Source organism: Petromyzon marinus, chromosome 19 (genome assembly GCF_048934315.1).
Source record: "Petromyzon marinus isolate PM22_M1 ecotype Great Lakes invasive population chromosome 19, UKy_Petmar_22M1.pri1.0, whole genome shotgun sequence".
Lineage (NCBI taxonomy): Eukaryota > Metazoa > Chordata > Hyperoartia > Petromyzontiformes > Petromyzontidae > Petromyzon > Petromyzon marinus.
Genome location: NC_133685.1, coordinates 11,059,983 through 11,076,864, shown reverse-complemented (window position 1 = coordinate 11,076,864; position 16,882 = coordinate 11,059,983). Strand labels below are relative to the sequence as shown.

The following is a 16,882-nucleotide window of genomic DNA, read 5'->3' as shown; positions in this document are numbered from 1 at the left end:
ACCTGTAGAGAGAGGAATCCTTGTGTGCCTCCATGGGCACGAGACGAGCAAGGATGTCAGGTCCGGTAACACTGGGATCCGTGGGCTGGAAAGGCAGGGCCTTTACAAGTGGTGCGCCTGTTGGTACATGTCATATGCACAAACTGTAACACGTACAATTGCACTGCCATTAATTATGGGCCTTAAAATCTGCAGTGTAAAAAAGAAGCTAGCTTGCGTAACAATGCATTTGAACTAGAGGGAAGATACCAACGATGCAAAAAGTAAGTTTGTTCTGCTCGGCTGTAAAGAGTATGTATGTTATAGTCTTGAAAAATGTGTTGCTTTGTGCTGGCACCTTAATGCAATTCTAAAAATATTTTTTTATTCACATTTAGTTAGCAAGACACCTTTTGCAAAGAATAGTAATGTACCGACTGTAATGTTGTTGAAATGGAGGAAGATCAGGCTCTTGCTGGCTTATATATCCGCATTAATTTCTTCATGTATTGCCAATACTTAATGCACACGTTGTGGAACCCCTTAGCATATAATGACCGAGTTGCACCATGACATTCATGAAAAATTCAAATTGGTCATTACGACCTGAAACAGTAATTTGTAAACACAATGTTGGTCCATTGGGCAGCATAAAGATGGAGGCCTAATTTTCGCAATTATTGCTCAAACGAATCAACATCAACTGCCCCACCCTCTATTTTACAACGGGTCTGCTCAACATGGTTCAATGAAACCATTACGGTGAAACGGTTGGTCAGGTCAACACTCACGACCAATAGAAGTAACGGAAGATTGTTACCGCTACCACAGGTTCCATGAGACTGGTAGGGGCATAGCATTGCAGGTGTTTTTCTTCAATGGAGTCAAGCAAGAGAGGAATACAATGAGTAACAATCTTCATTAAATGTCTCGATCCCATTTGTATTATCTTGCATTGAAATGGTAGGCACTTCAATCATACACACTTGAAAATAAATTATATGAATGAAAATTACATATATTTATCCATAAATGTGTTCCATGACAGTAATAAATAAAAGGCCAGTGAATGGGTCAAAAGTAAAAAAAAAGAATGAGATTACCTTTTACTGCTGGAAGGTTGTCCAAGCTTGGAACGCTTTCATGATAAATAAAATCATTGTCCTTCTTTGCAGAGTTATACCTGAAACAATACGTGCACGTTAAACAATGCAATAACATTCACGTTCTGCCTTGCTGTCGTGATGGACTGGAATCATAAGACTGCGGCGATAACAAGTGTTCAGACTTGTTTTTCAATGAGCCTGGTAAATTCATTACCCTAGCAGCATTTCAATGCAACGATGCCATGCAGTGCGCAACATTTTCTGAAAACATGGTTCCCGCTCTTGAGCTCTAGAATGCCAGATACCATGTCTGGTTGCCTTTGTATTCCCAGTACTAACATTGACACTCCACCAGGTAATAGTTTTTGACCAAGTCTTTATAAGTGGGGTTCATGCAATCAACCACTAGGGGCATAGAGAGTTAAGCTTGGAAAGTACTTGGATTGATGGCCACCATGAAAAAGTAGGCTGTGGGCTATATTGTCATCAAAGGGCAGTGAAGCAAAATCTATTGTTGTACTGTACTATTCCCCAATGGGGAGGGCCCTCATTTAGCAGTGGATTGATAAAAGGACTTCAAAATTACATTGCAATAAGAAAACCCCACACTACCACACACCCAAGTGTTGGACTAAAGCAGGGGTCGGCAACCTATGGCTCGCGAGCCAGATGTGGCTCTTTTGATGACTGCATCTGGCTCGCAAATAAATCTTAGCTGACATTTCTTTAGTTGTATTCAGTGTTAAAAAATATTATATGGCTCTCACGGAAATTTATTTTATGTGGCTTTCATGGCTCTCTCAGCCAAAAAGGTTCCCGACCCCTGGACTAAAGGATCAAGGAAACACATACTTTCCGCCAACAACGTCCATAGTGAACTGCAGGGCTTCGTTAAATGCTGGGTCTTGCTGGCCCTGTCGTGACGATAACAACACAGTGACAATGCAAATGACGTATCTACAAATTCTAAAAACGATAGAGTAGGATGGAAATATATGCAATAACCACAATAAATTTTAGCATGTGAGCCATTAAGTGCATCCATGCACGCTGCATTTAACGTTCTACTTTTGCAGTTGTTGAAATAAAAATGAGAGAACAAGTGTGCTATTAATGTATAGATTTAAACAGTGCAGCTTGTATTTATTTGGAAATGTAAATTGTCAATTTTAATGAATTTTTCAATAAATATTGTCATAATTTAAAAGTATCCCTTTCATCATTTTCTTATACTATTTTATTTACAGCCTTATGGTAATTAAATGCTGGATAAAGGCCCCTCAACTCTGTATTGGTCATGGGGTTGTTTAACCATACTTACCATGTTGGTCTATGTATGCTGGTAATGGCGTACAGTGGTCATGTCCAGTTCAGATATCAGGAGCCAGTGAAAATAGTTATGGCTAGAAATGAAACTCCGGTCTAGGGTTCATTACGGAATGCGCTAACCATTGGGGTGATTGATCCCCACTTCATTAACATATAGAGCAAGGTATCAGTCTGATAAAAACTAAACAACATTCCTTTTACACATTGCAGCCCATGTTTATCAACTAACCTTGGCACATTTGACAGCCTCATTCAGCTTATCCAGGGCACTCTGGTAAAATGCAAGCTGCAAAAAACGAATGCAGGTAATCATGAGACAAACCACTCAATACATTTCACAACAACCAAATAAGCTATAGAGATTACAATTAGCAATATAAATGTCACATTATATCACTACGTAACACAATTTTTGTTCCTGGGTACTAAGTGTTTTTTTTTTATTGGTTATGCCTACAAAGTATATAACATGGCTATTATTCCCCAACAACTTTGCTTTCGTAACCAGGACTTTACGTGAACGAAAGACACAAATGCACACGTTTTCTCATTGAAAATAGGTACATTTCAAAATATCACTGTCCTGGTCACAAAAGCTAAATTTGTTGGGAATATCTATTTTCTGTATTTTTGAGGAATAAGCAATAAGGAAGTAACACTTACTACCCAGGAACTAAAAAATGTTTGTTACACAGTGTTATTAATAGAGTGGACTATTAAATTTGCTTGTGTTCTGGTCACAAAAGCAAAGTTTGTGGGGGTATAATAGCCATTGTCTGTACTTTTGAGGCATAAGCAATTAGGAAATAACACAACCCAGTGAAACATATTTTTTGTTACAAAGTGAATTATTCACAAACACAATTAGATAAACATATGAACAATATATTAAAATTATTAGCAAACACAGAGTTGTCATTTCCAGTACATTATAGGCAACAATACTGATAATATTTACCCGCTCTCCATACTTCTGCTGTTCATCTGCCTGCTTCCCCATGTACAGCTGCGGACATTCACAAGTGAAACATTGTTTTAGGCCCAACAATGAAGCACGTTTTCATTGAGAAGCACAAACCTACATGTAATGTCAGACAATACACAAGAACCCCCAAAAATTTACAAGTGGGCACGTACATTGGCTATGCAGCTAAAGTATGAGATCTTGACTTGGATCTGTTTCTTCCACTCCTTCTGTTCTCGGCCAAGGAGGGAGGAAACCTCATGGTTCTCCAGGAAATGACACGCCTCCTTGTAGTACTCTGCCACCTGTACATGATCAAATACAAAGACAAGGAAGACACATGTGCAGCTTGAGCAATGAGAACATGTAAAAACTGTGCTACATGAATGTTCAATTGATTAAAGACCATGCTTAAAGTCAACACTCATATTAAAGTACCTACACCCGACAAGAAACAACCCTGGAACTGGGCAATTCGGCTATTGTACTCAGCAAGACCTTTGTAAAGATATTCCTGAGTTGTGAACAGACAAATGTCAGGGTTATTTGAAGAGCTGTGTTTGTGTGGCTGAATTAAGCACAATCACTAAATTTTATAAGAAACTGCATTGCAATAGTTGATGACCAGGTCAAGATTTATTGATCCTGGTTATAAATACGAACCTCTTTCATAAAAAAAAAAACTTGCTATGTTTACGTTGTAGGCAGAACTATGCTGTAGGCATTGGCTCCGAGCCATCCAGCCACCTTCACGATATGCATAAGCTGTATACCTGTGCACTGATGCGAGCAATGAGGAAGCTCTTGCGGTTGTCCAGCATGGACTTCTCCAGCAAACACTCCTGCGCCTGCCCCTGTGCAGACCATACGAGACAAACAATGCACAGCAGATGCCTTCGCCAATTATTGCTTTATGAGACGTGTTTATACAAAATATGCACTCCGTGAAGAAAGGTAGCAATTTTTTTTAAAATAGAAATTCTCAATGTATAAAACTTTATTTATGCAAGTATGATGCTACCACACAAGCTTAATGACAATGACGTTATATTAATATAATTAATTGAAGTGCCTTTTGTAAAAAAAAAATTCAGAGACAAGTGATTAAGGAGTTTAAGAATACTGATGATGCACATATCCAATAGCAGCCATTACCCACTTTACTATGATTCCAATGCCATTACATGTGTCACAAAAGGTGCACTATAATTCACTCTAAATCTGTGCTAAATTCACACACATTCAGCACACAATACAAATGCAGTTTCCACACGATGGTATGCAAAACGTGCAAAAGTTCCCATATACGACTCGGTGAAAATTTTTCCAAATTTTTCAGTTGTTTTATCAAGATCTGAATCCATCCCACATTGTAAAGAGACTATTTCTGGTTGAGATGCTTTGGCCAAAGGCAGTGCCATGTGCCTCACCAACATGAGGGTGATGTAAAGGTTGAGAATTCCCAGACTCATGTCCGCACTGTAGGAATGGCTGAAATGGTCCCGTAGATATGTGAACGCGCCTGCCGCACACTGGAAGTGTGTGCATGACACCTTCATTCCCTGTGCAGCGGGAAAAATATATATATGCAGCAATCACTCTCAGGGTGTCTGACAAAAATATGAACTGTTTGCTGTATGGTAAGCACTACCGAGTTGACTACAGTGTGGTGTTTAGGAATAAGCCACACATTTGATAACTGGCAATAATACATTGGCATATTTTTATCCTCTATGGTCTATACAGCCATGTAAATTACATGTGACGATCAAACATATGCATGAATTAAGATAAGAGAGTAACACATAGGCTTTCGCGACCTATATAATCCATTCTAGAGGTTATATGGGTTAGATCACGTAAATATAAATGTGCCGTTAAACCCGCCACCACCTGACACAGCCAATAAATAAGGTTAATCACGTAAACAGAACATGCCAATTCGGTACTAATATAGCACAACAGTGTGTTGGATTGTAAATGTTGTGGATTTGCGCTCCTACACACCGGTGTGCTGTATTAGTGTAGTGACATGGAATGGGTCACTATGGCGCATAGCGCTGGTTGCTGGCAGAGAAGGGGATCTGCTGTTGTAACAGTCCTATCTGCCAGCAGGTCATGTGATACGTGGGAGAAAGGGACGTGGGGTAAAGGTGATAAAGGGGGCACGTGAGATGAAGCCCAGGAACCTTCTAGGAGGATCTAGAAGGGGGGCGTGGCCAAAGGCGGAGCGAGACCATGCTGGACGTATAAAAGGGGGACCCCGAGCAAGGTTCGGAGTGGATCCCGTCGTGCTGCTGGAGTCTTTGTCACCGTCTTCACCTCCTTGGTGTTGTTAGGCAGCCTGTTAGCTGTCCTAACCCGGGTGTAGTTACTCCCTGTACCTGTGAAGGCTCTAATAGAGTGCCTCCTACTATTAAGTGTCTCTGAGTGACCCACTACACTAGTAACGAATTGGCATGTTCTGTTCACGATCTAACCCAAAAAAGCTATATTATGGATAAGATAAGATAAACTTTTCATGAAAACGCTCATTGTGCGTACTCACGTTACCTGTGTGCCGACTGATAACAGTTAATGTATTGACAATGTCTGCCAAAATCTTGAAGCTAGTGCAGTTCTTACCTCTTCTGATTGTCTGCTGTCCATGACTCCCAGCAAGGAATGTAAGGCACCTGAAAAACCCAAACAATCTTTTGTTGGTGTGTCACATATATTCCAAAAACAAATGGCAGTAACACCATGCTAATGCAATAACCCAAGTGTCTCTGCAATATAGTAACGTAAATAAAAAACATTATACCAATTTCTGACCGGGCATGTCAATGGCAATTGGAAACTGGAGCTGGTATAGGCCTCTGCAATTTTATCAGCAAGTTTCTAACAAAACAGCCCAAATATGAACAATATATCATGCAGAACACTTCACATGACATTAAAATATAAACATGGGAGCATACACCCATTGTCATGCATTATAAGCAGGATAAATGGAGCAATCCACTCTTGAATTTAAAGTGCAATAGAATATTCACTAAAAGTTGCATCTTCATGATGACTGTTATAAATGATTGAGCAGACACATTAACAGATGTATGATGGTGACTGGTGATGGAATGTTAGCCAAAGGAGGCAGCACATCCAACAGGGCGACGCTCCACAGAGAAGGAGCAATAAGATGAGCACATTCCCAGAAGGTATATTCATCCATCCGGCAGTGAATAGACTGGTTAATCATAACGGTTCACTTTCATCAAAATAATAACTGCACTAAAAGGGGGCCCCCCTTTGTGTGAATAAGCAATTTAGTGGCCTGTCGGACATTTCTAAGCAAACTGGTCAGAGGAAAGGAAGATAGATAAAAGTGTGCTATGTGTCAAGTGCAGGTAATAAAGTGACTGGTGTATACACGTGTAGTGTAATAACGCAGGCTGCTGACAGGGAAGTGGTACTGGCAGCAGGAGGCAGTACACACATCAGCAGAAGGAGATCGAAGGGGAAGCCCAGAAAGGGGTCTATATGGAAGCCCAAGAACCTGCTAGTAGGTTCTAGAAAAGGGGGCATGGCAAGGGTGGGGCGAGGCCACGCCAGGTGGATAAATAGGGGGCCTGGGACGGGGGCTCGGGGCTGTTGCTGGAAGTGGATCCCCTCACTGTGTCGCTGTTCGTCACCTTCGTCGCTGCCGTCTCAACCATCTTAGACACCGCTGGCTAGACAGCCTGCCAACTGTTCTAGCCAGTCAGGGGCGTCGAAAGAGACGGATGTGTGACTGACGTGTAAGCACGTTGGGCGCTTGTAGCTCCCCGACATGTAGAATAAAGAAGGTGCCTTAGGAATCCTGTCTCCGACTGAGTCACGAAACACGTATGTTAAAGGCATATGTTAGTAACCACTTAATATTAGAATAATCATAGCATTTTCATCTTACCCAGATTATAAAGAATAGCAGCTTGCTCAAAGTGTATGTCATCATATTTCACTGCCTTTCCGGTGAAGATGTCTTTCCTGCAAATGCAATTGAAAAACATGTTAGTGCCTGACATAATTGATATGCCATGAGCAATGTGCCAATTAGTTCAACCAGGTGAGAACATGTTGAAATTCATTATCACTTTTTGCAAAACTGACTATTGTACAATTAATGTATTTAACTTTCCTTTAATCAGTCTGTGTCTCCTGCTCAAACAAGCAATGAAACAGCACAACTCCAATGGTGGTCTTGAACCAGCGGTGGAAATTCTGCCATGAGGGTGGTCACTCCATGGGAAGACTACAATTAGTTTCCTACCGAGTATTACTCAATAAATCCACACAAGAGGAATAACAGGTCGTCTCCACCCCCAACTTAACTTTCGCTTTCAGACTACAAGCACTCTTAACGAGTGTGCCATCTGCCTGAATACTGTATTTTAATTCATAATTATTATGTCAGTTATATCATTAGCTTATGACTAAATAGACCCAATAGCACACAGCCTGGATAATGCTTGGATGGGTGACTAATATGCATGTTTGAGGCTTCTGTGGGATATATGGTAGGTAGTAGAGGGCAACCTGCCTTCACCAACCAAATTGAAGCAATGTATGGTCACATAATCCCCACAAACTGCATGGAGTGGGGAGGCCCTTATCCAGTAATGGATATTACATTTTGGGTAAACTTGAATAGCAATGGTCTTAAACTGAGATACAGAGGTTCAGAAGGTATGAGAAGAATACCCACCAGATGACGGTCACGGCTGCATCCTGGCCCTCCCCCATGGGCACACGGCTCTGCAGATAGTGCAACTGCCCAAAGTACTTTCTGAGCGTGCTGCAACCCTCAAAGTCCCGTGTCACCGCCACTGCGCTCTGCACTCACAAATGCAGGTCCGCAACGCACGGCACATGCTCAATCCAAATCCGAACATCAACTACCCATGTTAATGTCTGAATTACAATTGTAATTATTTGTGCAGATGCATGTAGGTGATGTATATGCAAGTGCAGATCTGTAAGAGAACAGTAAAAAAACACAATAACACTAAATAATGTAATTTATCATTGAATTAAAAGACTTCTTGATGAGTCCCTTTCATTGGGATGCTTTTGTCATTGCCCTATTAGGAGTGTTTTGTATGTGGGTGAAAGACAGTACCCGGCGAAAACGGAATAAGAGAGGATAATGTTCAATGGTCCAAACAGACAGAATCATGAACCCTGTGTATTAATTATAGCTATCTTATGGTTTAGCAGATTTAGAAGTCTCAAACATACAGCTGAGCTGTCTATCCAGCATAAAATATGGTTTATTTAATCACAAACACCTATGACACATTTGCTGGAAAAATGTATAAGTTCAAATAATCAAGCAGGCAATATAGGGTGAATGCTGCACAGCTCTGGAATTGACAGAAGGGCCAATTTGCAGGACATGAGTTAGCAGCACGGCAATGTTGTGCATGGTATCAGTGATTGATAACAATACAAATTCGGACACCAAGGGAGCCATTAAAATATAAAAGGATAAGTAATCCAGCCAGGAAGGTTAGAAAAAGACTCAACCATGAGCAAACTGTAAACAGCCATAGTCACGGTGCGAAAGAAGTTCAAAATACATACAACAGATTACCTTTTTAATGAAAATTCCACTCAAGTGTATTTACCAATTGAACGTAAATATAAGACAACCATGCAATGCTAGTATTAAGGGCTCTATACGGATATATGAGATGTGTTCAATAGATGTGATTGTCCAATACCTTGCAACTAGTAGTGTTATATGTTAATTGGTCTGCATTTAGGTCTGAGTCACAAGTGCTGAGCTATGGCCAGCGTAGGTCAATGTTGTGTAAAGAGCACATTAGAGTAACAAACTAATCAACCTCTACTACCTCAGCTTTAACATCAAGCCACATTTTTCAAGTTCTACCGAGGAACGTAAGTAATATCTTGCCATTTTCAATGAGTATTTAAGCTTTGTATTATGTGCAGTTGGAGTGACATAAATGCACACAATGGGATGCAAAAAAAAAAGCACATTTTTATTTTCAACCCATGTTATTTCGTTGTGTCTTCAACAACGAAAGTCATCAAGAATTTGATTACACTTTTTTCAAAAGGGAGAAAATTAATTCCATCACAGACAACATAATGAAACATTTCCCCTACAAACACATGAGGTGGACTCCACTTAGTGTGCCTCACAAATCGACCTCGGGTGGGTAAAGTATCTCCACCCAGGGGAGATAGATTATCTAGGCTGTGTCATCCGACATCAACTCCCAATGGAGGAAGTGACAAAGAATAACTCACTCCAACCTTTGTCCAAAACCATGGTGTCACCAGGTGACCACAAATATCACGCATTACGTATGAATGTTCAAAATAATACTTTTAAGCGATGTATTTCTTCGAATTTGTCCATTGGGGACATGTGACCTAAAAAGGTTATTAGTCTTAATGGTTTTGTATTAAAACTTATTTTGGATGTTTTTCTCGTGTAAATGTACACATTCATGAAAAAAACAGGGCAAAGGGTATATTTAAGGAAAAACATCTATTTAATGTTTTTGGTTTAAGCATTTTGATGTTAGTTTAACACATAGGCTTTCGCCACCAATATCATCCATAAGCGGTGTTTTGGGTTAGATCGTGTAAATATGTCGTTAAAACCCGCCACCACCCGACACAGCCAACTAGTAAGGGTTGTCACGTAAACAGAACGTGGCCAATTCGTCACTAGTACAGCACACCGGTGTGTTGGAGAGCCAAGCCACAACATTTACAATCTGAGTACGACGTTTCTCCAGTAATTACAACTAGCTTCATCAGGCAACACCAGATTCTCCAACACACCGGTGTGCTGTACTAGTGACGAATTGGCCACGTTCTGTTTACGTGACAACGCTTACTAGCTGGCTGTGTCGGGTGGTGGCGGGTTTTAACGACACATTTATATATTTACGCGATCTCACCCAAACAAAAAAACTATATTATGCATTTTCATGTTGTTTAGATGGAAATGTACGTATACTTCTATATTTACATACATTTACGTAAAACAGGTTGCGTGTATGGAGTATGATTGTTGGGCTGTATGGCTGCCTGTGCATTGAAGTTGAGTTTAGCTGCTGGTTATGTGACAGCAGGAAAGAGGTGAGCAAGTCAAAAATATGGCTCGGGGAAACTACTTTTACAAAAATAAAACCCTGGTCATTCAAAACAAAAAAAATGCCTTCATGTGCAGTTAGAATGATTTGGGCCAGGGGTTTTTAAAGAAAAATATTTTGTTCAATAAAATAATCTTCCTCATGCGAAGTGGTTTGAATGTTGTTTTTGGATATTTTGGAGGTTGCATTTAGGTTACAGGACAGGGGGAAGTTAATCATATTTAATGTCAGAAAAAAACTTCCCTCATGTAAACAACTAAAAAAGGTGGAATATCCTAAATGCTTAGGACTTTATAATTTATGCTTTTCTACTCCCCAATGTGAAAATGTGTACTAAAAAAGACGTGACTTTCAACATAATTTAAAGATTTAAAATACTTCTTGCAAGCAGGATATGAACATCGTTTAATGCAATTGTAAAATAACAATAGGACAGATATAGTAACATTGACGTTTTTATTTCAACATACTTGAGCTCAATAATACAAATGTACAAAATATTTAAAGGATAAAAGAAAACATTAAAGATACACTGTAAACATTGAACATTTTTAAACTATTAAGTAACAAAAATAATTATTAAACAATGTATACTTCTGTTTGTGTTTACTGTCATTATCCAAACGCGAAAAACAAAATCAAATTACATGAATAATAAAACTGGAGTACAAAGTGAGTAATAAGCATGCATCTTACGCTTCGCAACTGTTCAAACTTCCTGAGCTCTTCATTGTACTTGTCTGGTTCCTCTCCGTAGTGACCAAAAATATACTGTAATGACACAGAAATGATTTAGTCCACAAAAGTAGAAAGATTATGATCAACAGATCTGTGGCATCACGTAAAATGGAAAGAATGTAAGCAACGCATAAATAACTTACATTACTTTGTCAATCTACTGCTGACGGCCTCCTCAAATCGTATCAATGATGGAAGTGATTAAACCACACTTCACCATGGTGAAGGGGGGGGGGGCCAAGACCAGTCCAGACATCACTTTTCAGCGATGTTAGCCATGGCTGAGAAATTAGGTTGCCAGGTCTATAGTGAAGTGCTGCTAATCAATGCATCAGCGATCCACTCATGTCTTATTTTTAATATTCAGTACTCCTGAAAAGGGAAATCGATTCGGCCACCTAAAATGTGGCAATGGACTGTATTGATAAGAAAATGTCTTATTAATTTCATGGTTGCTGAACTAGACCGGCTCCCACCATAGAAATATGGAATTTGCACCAAGTCATGTCTGCCAACAGACAATGAGCTGCAGTTGATTGCTCGATTTTAAATTGTGAAGCGTTAACTTTACCATTATGAAGTAGTAAATATTGATTAACAATCTTCTCAGGTTGCGGCAGAGGCTTACGTCTCAGTAAATATTCTGGAATGTGGGCGGTGACAGCAACAGATTCAAGCAAAGCCTTAAACCGTTAAACTGTGCCATACCTATCAACTCCTTATCAGTGCCTACCTGATTACAGATCAATTCAGACCTTATTGGTCACCCCGTGCCCTTATAAATCATGTTCATCCTACAAAGTCCCATCATAATTGAGAAACACAAACAAATAGACACATTTTGTTGCCCATATTTAATCGACTGTACGCCGTATGGACCTAAAAACGAAATTTCCCTGTACATGAATATGGGTAAAGTAAACCATATGGGTTGGCAGGTATTCTGTGGAATGGTGGGCTAAGCCTGTTGTAACTTGTAAGTTGGATTTGCTAAGCACTCTTAAAGAGTTGTTGGCACTGTCAGAAGCACTAAATTTGACATCTTATGACCAATGGCCGGCTCTTGGAAAAGAACCTGTGATATTTGCATTCGTCTTGGCACCGAACTCGCATAACAGCATACTAACACATCTTCACCGTCGATATTTTTCACCACTTTTTTTTACCAGGTAAGGCCCACGGAGCTAAATAACTCAAGAAAGTGGCTTCTACAGTGAGGGAAAAAAGTATTTGATCCCCTGCTGATTTTGTACGTTTGCCCACTGACAAAGAAATGATCAGTCTATAATTTTAATAGTAGGTTTATTTGAATAGTGAGAGATAGAATAACAAGAACAAAATTCAGAAAACCGCATGTCAAAAATGTTATAAATTGATTTGCATTTTAATGAGGGAAAAAAAGTATTTGACCCCCTCTCAATCAGAAAGATTTCTGGCTCCCAGGTGTCTTTTATACAGGTAACGAGCTGAGATTAGGAGCACAATCTTAAAGGGAGTGCTCCTAATCTCAGCTTGTTACCTGTATAAAAGACACCTGTCCACAGAAGCAATCAATCAATCAGATTCCAAACTCTCCACCATGGCCAAGACCAAAGAGCTCTCCAAGGATGTAGACCTACACAAGGCTGGAATGGGCTACAAGACCATTGCCAAGCAGCTTGGTGAGAAGGTGACAACAGTTGGTGCGATTATTCGTAAATGGAAGAAACACAAAAGAACTGTTAATCTCCCTCGGCCTGGGGCTCCATGCAAGATGTCACCTCGTGGAGTTGCAATGATCATGAGAACGGTGAGGAATCAGCCCAGAACTACACGGGAGGATCTTGTCAATGATCTCAAGGCAGCTGGGGCCATAGTCACCAAGAAAACAATTGGTAACACACTACGCCGTGAAGGACTGAAATCCTGAAGCGCCCGCAAGGTCCCCCTGCTCAAGAAAGCACATACACATGTCCGTCTGAAGTTTGCCAAAGAACATCTGAATGATTCAGAGGACAACTGGGTGAAAGTGTTGTGGTCAGATGAGACCAAAATGGAGCTCTTTGGCATCAACTCAACCTGCCGTGTTTGGAGGAGGAGGAATGCTGCCTATGACCGCAAGAACACCATCCCCACCGTCAAACATGGAGGTGGAAACATGCTTTGGGGGTGTTTTTCTGCTAAGGGGCCTGTACAAATTCACCGCATCAAAGGGATGATGGACGGGGCCATGTACCGTCAAATCTTGGGTGAGAACCTCCTTCCCTCAGCCAGGGCATTGAAAATGGATCGTGGATGGGTATTCCAGCATGACAATGACCCAAAACACACGGCCAAGGCAACAAAGGAGTGGCTCAAGAAGAACATTAAGGTCCTAGAGTGGCCTACCCAGTCTCCAGATCTTATTCCCATAGAAAATCTGTGGAGGGAGCTGAAGGTTCGAGTTGCTAAACGTCAGCCTCGAAACCTTAATGACTTGGAGCAGATCTGCAAAGAGTAGTGGGATAAAATCCCTCCTGAGATGTGTGCAAACCTGGTGGCCAACTACAAGGAACGTCTGACCTCTGTGATTGCCAACAAGGGTTTTGCCACCAAGTACTAAGCCATGTTTTGCAGAGGGGTCAAATACTTATTTCCCTCATTAAAATGCAAATAAATTTATAACATTTTTGACATGCGTTTTTCTGGATTTTGATGTTGTTATTCTGTCTCTCACTGTTCAAATAAACCTACCATTAAAATTATAGACTGATCATTTATTTGACAGTGGGTAAACGTACAAGGTCAGCAGGGGATCAAATACGTTTTTTCCCTCACTGTAATATGGAAATGTATAGCGGCCAAATACTCTCTCAAACGCATGTGTCTAAATGTGGAGGGAAAACAGGAGAACCCGGAAACAAATCCACGCGACCATCGGGTGAACATGTAAACTCCAAATATTCAGGGTCGGGATTGAACCCACGACCTCCTGTAAACCAGGCGAGGTCGTTAACATCTCGCCATCGTGCCAAGATGAACTAAAACTGCATTCTAAATCGACAGCACAGCGTGTTTCAAATCAAGTAAAACCAAGCTACCCATTAGATAATAAAATTCGTAGAGCTTTGCTTTAAAATAAAAAAGCAAAAATCTCTCATCAGCGGCACGGCGAAAGAGTCAACGCTGCCGTAGGATAACGTCAACAAAAGCCGAGGCGGGTCATTTGACGCCACCTACTGGAATTTAACTTGGTACAGTACCAACAACATCCGCTACTGAACGTAACATTTAAATGCCCAACATTGCCGCTGCTAGGTTAACGCAACACGCTCATTTAAACCCGCGTTCACGATGCGTCGCCATGCCACACGCAATTTACTTATAATCCATCTCCCACGCAACGCGAATTCCGCGGTTTCTGCTACAGCGCGCGCGAGCATCACTTTAAAGTATTTTTTAAATCACTTTAACATAGCTTCAAACTCACACGGGACAACCAGAGACAACCCGAATAAGGTGTGTATAGGAACTACGCAAGAGTTGTGTGCTTATTTAGATCTCGTCTCGCCTTAGTAAACAGGTAAACCATCACGATCGAGCCACAGCTGCGTCAACTTCGTGGCGGCCCAGTCACCGTTCGACATTTGAGCCTCGGTCTCGCCTAGCGGAGCCGCCGGGGAACCCCGCCTCTCGCAGGGTGACCATTAATAAAGGAGGTCAACGCCGCAGGATCACAACGGCGATGCGAGGTGATCGGGGGATGATTAAAAGGGGGCGCTTGCCCCGTCTTTGCCGCACGTGTCACCCTACCTGCTTCACGGCGTCGACGAAGGGGAAATCATCCGCGATCTTGAGCTCCAGCGAAATCATCGGCATCCGCGGAACCGCCTCCATGTTGCCCTGCCGGAAGCGCTCACCTCCTCTGCCGGATGCGACGTCACCGCCGTCGCGACGCGCGCGGCGTCTCGTGACCGCCTTGACGTCACCGACGTTGGGGGAGGGGGAGAGTAGAATGGCGGCTTTGTCCTCTTCGCCTACATTTTTGGCCGTGCTCAATAATAAGCAGCCGTTTGACGAACTTAAACGTTGGAAGAAAAACAATGGTATGTGATATAAAATATATAACGTGTGCGATATTGTAAAAAAAAAAGCAAATGTGTGAAAACTGTTCTCAAGTTTCACTAGAGAAAAAAAAATAATGCGCATTGCCGAAACCCGGGATTGAACCAGGGACCTTTAGATCTTCAGTCTAACGCTCTCCCAACTGAGCTATTTCGGCTCCCACGTGTAAGCGGCCGTCAGTGGCCAGGTTATCGTAGCGACAACTCCGATCCACTGCTAACGCTCAGCACCTCCGGATGAGTTATTGCCTACGGTGCAATAAAACAGGTCCCCTGCAGGGTGGGCTGATAGGAACATTGGAATTTTGCGCAATTTTATGACATTGTTACGTAAAATTGTGCAAATTGAGAGCGTCTTCCCACCTTTTTGCCCTCAAAATCGTTGAGGGTTCTTCGGACAAATTAACCTCTGTAGAGGAATGGAATGGTGAAATCCTTATTGACTGAAATCTGCTAATTTTTGGAGCAATGTTAAGGGCTGGGCCGAAAAATGACAACAATTGCATTTTAAAATGAGGAATTGTTTCCCGATATACGGTAGTATGGGGCTTTTGAAAGGAGACGGACGGACGGACACATTAATCTATTGCAGGCTGGTACACTCAGTTAATAACTTCGTTCCTAAATTTTGATTTAAAGCTTTCGTGACTGCAGTAATTCATATTCTTAGTTTTTTCGGTAAAGTCACGTTGAAGAGAAACAACAAAATAACTTCGTTCCTACCAGTATAAGCTCGCATATGCACACGAACCGATGTCATCGCTCAATCTCTTCGGTCACCAAAGCCTCCAGTTATAACCGTGCACAGCCGTGGATGATGGGCATCCACAAGCCATACAGATTGTGTGCGTTATTAAACCACGCATCACCACATTGGTTTGTGTGGCGTCATTAAGTGGGACAAAAAAAATGAAACCATGCCGAAACCCGGGATTGAACCAGGGACCTTTAGATCTTCAGTCTAACGCTCTCCCAACTGAGCTATTTCGGCTTCCTGCTTTGGTAAGGATTTAGTTGCCATGTCATACTGGTAGGAACCTCATTGCTACACCAGCCCGCAGGGGATTATTGTGTCCGTCCGTCCGTCGTGCATCAAAAAATGGGAGGGGTGGGGCTGGGTGGGGAGGGGAGGGTGGGGAGGGGCTGGGTGGGGAGGGGCTGGGTGGGGAGGGGCTGGGTGGGGAGGGGAGGGTGGGGAGGGGAGGGTGGGGAGGGGCTGGGTGGGGAGGGGCTGGGTGGGGAGGGGCTGGGTGGGGAGGGGAGGGTGGGGAGGGGCTGGGTGGGGAGGGGCTGGGTGAGTAGGGGCTGGGTGGGGAGGGGAGGGTGGGGAGGGGAGGGTGGGGAGGGGCTGGGTGGGGAGGGGCTGGGTGGGGAGGGGAGGGTGGGGAGGGGCTGGGTGGGGAGGGGCTGGGTGGGGGGTGAGAGGGGTGCGGGGTGGGAGGGGTGGGGCTGGGTGGGGAGGGGCTGGGTCGAGAGGGGCTGGTCACCCCGTGGTGCCCTTATAAAACTCAACGTTAAACCTACTCACGCCGG

General features: G+C 42.3%; 1 protein-coding gene and 2 non-coding genes across 5 annotated transcripts in view; all 3 read right to left on the bottom strand.

Moving 5' to 3' along the window:
• The window catches only part of PTPN23 (protein tyrosine phosphatase non-receptor type 23), a 31,854-nt gene extending 15,552 nt beyond the window's left edge, over window positions 1-16,302 (bottom strand). Inside the window, exons 1-13 of one of the 3 annotated variants that reach the window (XM_076068153.1) lie at window positions 15,039-16,302; window positions 11,226-11,300; window positions 8,102-8,229; window positions 7,307-7,383; window positions 6,004-6,053; window positions 4,809-4,940; window positions 4,152-4,232; window positions 3,552-3,683; window positions 3,373-3,420; window positions 2,644-2,700; window positions 1,938-1,999; window positions 1,083-1,162; window positions 3-117 (exon numbers count right to left, since the gene is read on the bottom strand). In XM_076068153.1, the coding sequence (XP_075924268.1) occupies window positions 3-117; window positions 1,083-1,162; window positions 1,938-1,999; window positions 2,644-2,700; window positions 3,373-3,420; window positions 3,552-3,683; window positions 4,152-4,232; window positions 4,809-4,940; window positions 6,004-6,053; window positions 7,307-7,383; window positions 8,102-8,229; window positions 11,226-11,300; window positions 15,039-15,434 (1,433 nt within the window). In that variant the 5' untranslated portion in view covers window positions 15,435-16,302. Of the gene's footprint in view, window positions 1-2; window positions 118-1,082; window positions 1,163-1,937; window positions 2,000-2,643; window positions 2,701-3,372; window positions 3,421-3,551; window positions 3,684-4,151; window positions 4,273-4,808; window positions 4,941-6,003; window positions 6,054-7,306; window positions 7,384-8,101; window positions 8,230-11,225; window positions 11,301-15,038 lie in introns of those variants that run through there. The other 2 variants (XM_076068152.1, XM_076068154.1) reach the window with 2 other exon arrangements.
• Window positions 15,435-15,507, bottom strand: TRNAF-GAA (transfer RNA phenylalanine (anticodon GAA)). Its single transcript has one exon. It is a non-coding gene; the product is annotated as a tRNA-Phe (tRNA).
• Window positions 16,268-16,340, bottom strand: TRNAF-GAA (transfer RNA phenylalanine (anticodon GAA)). Its single transcript has one exon. It is a non-coding gene; the product is annotated as a tRNA-Phe (tRNA).
• Between the last annotated feature and the right edge of the window lie 542 nt (window positions 16,341-16,882).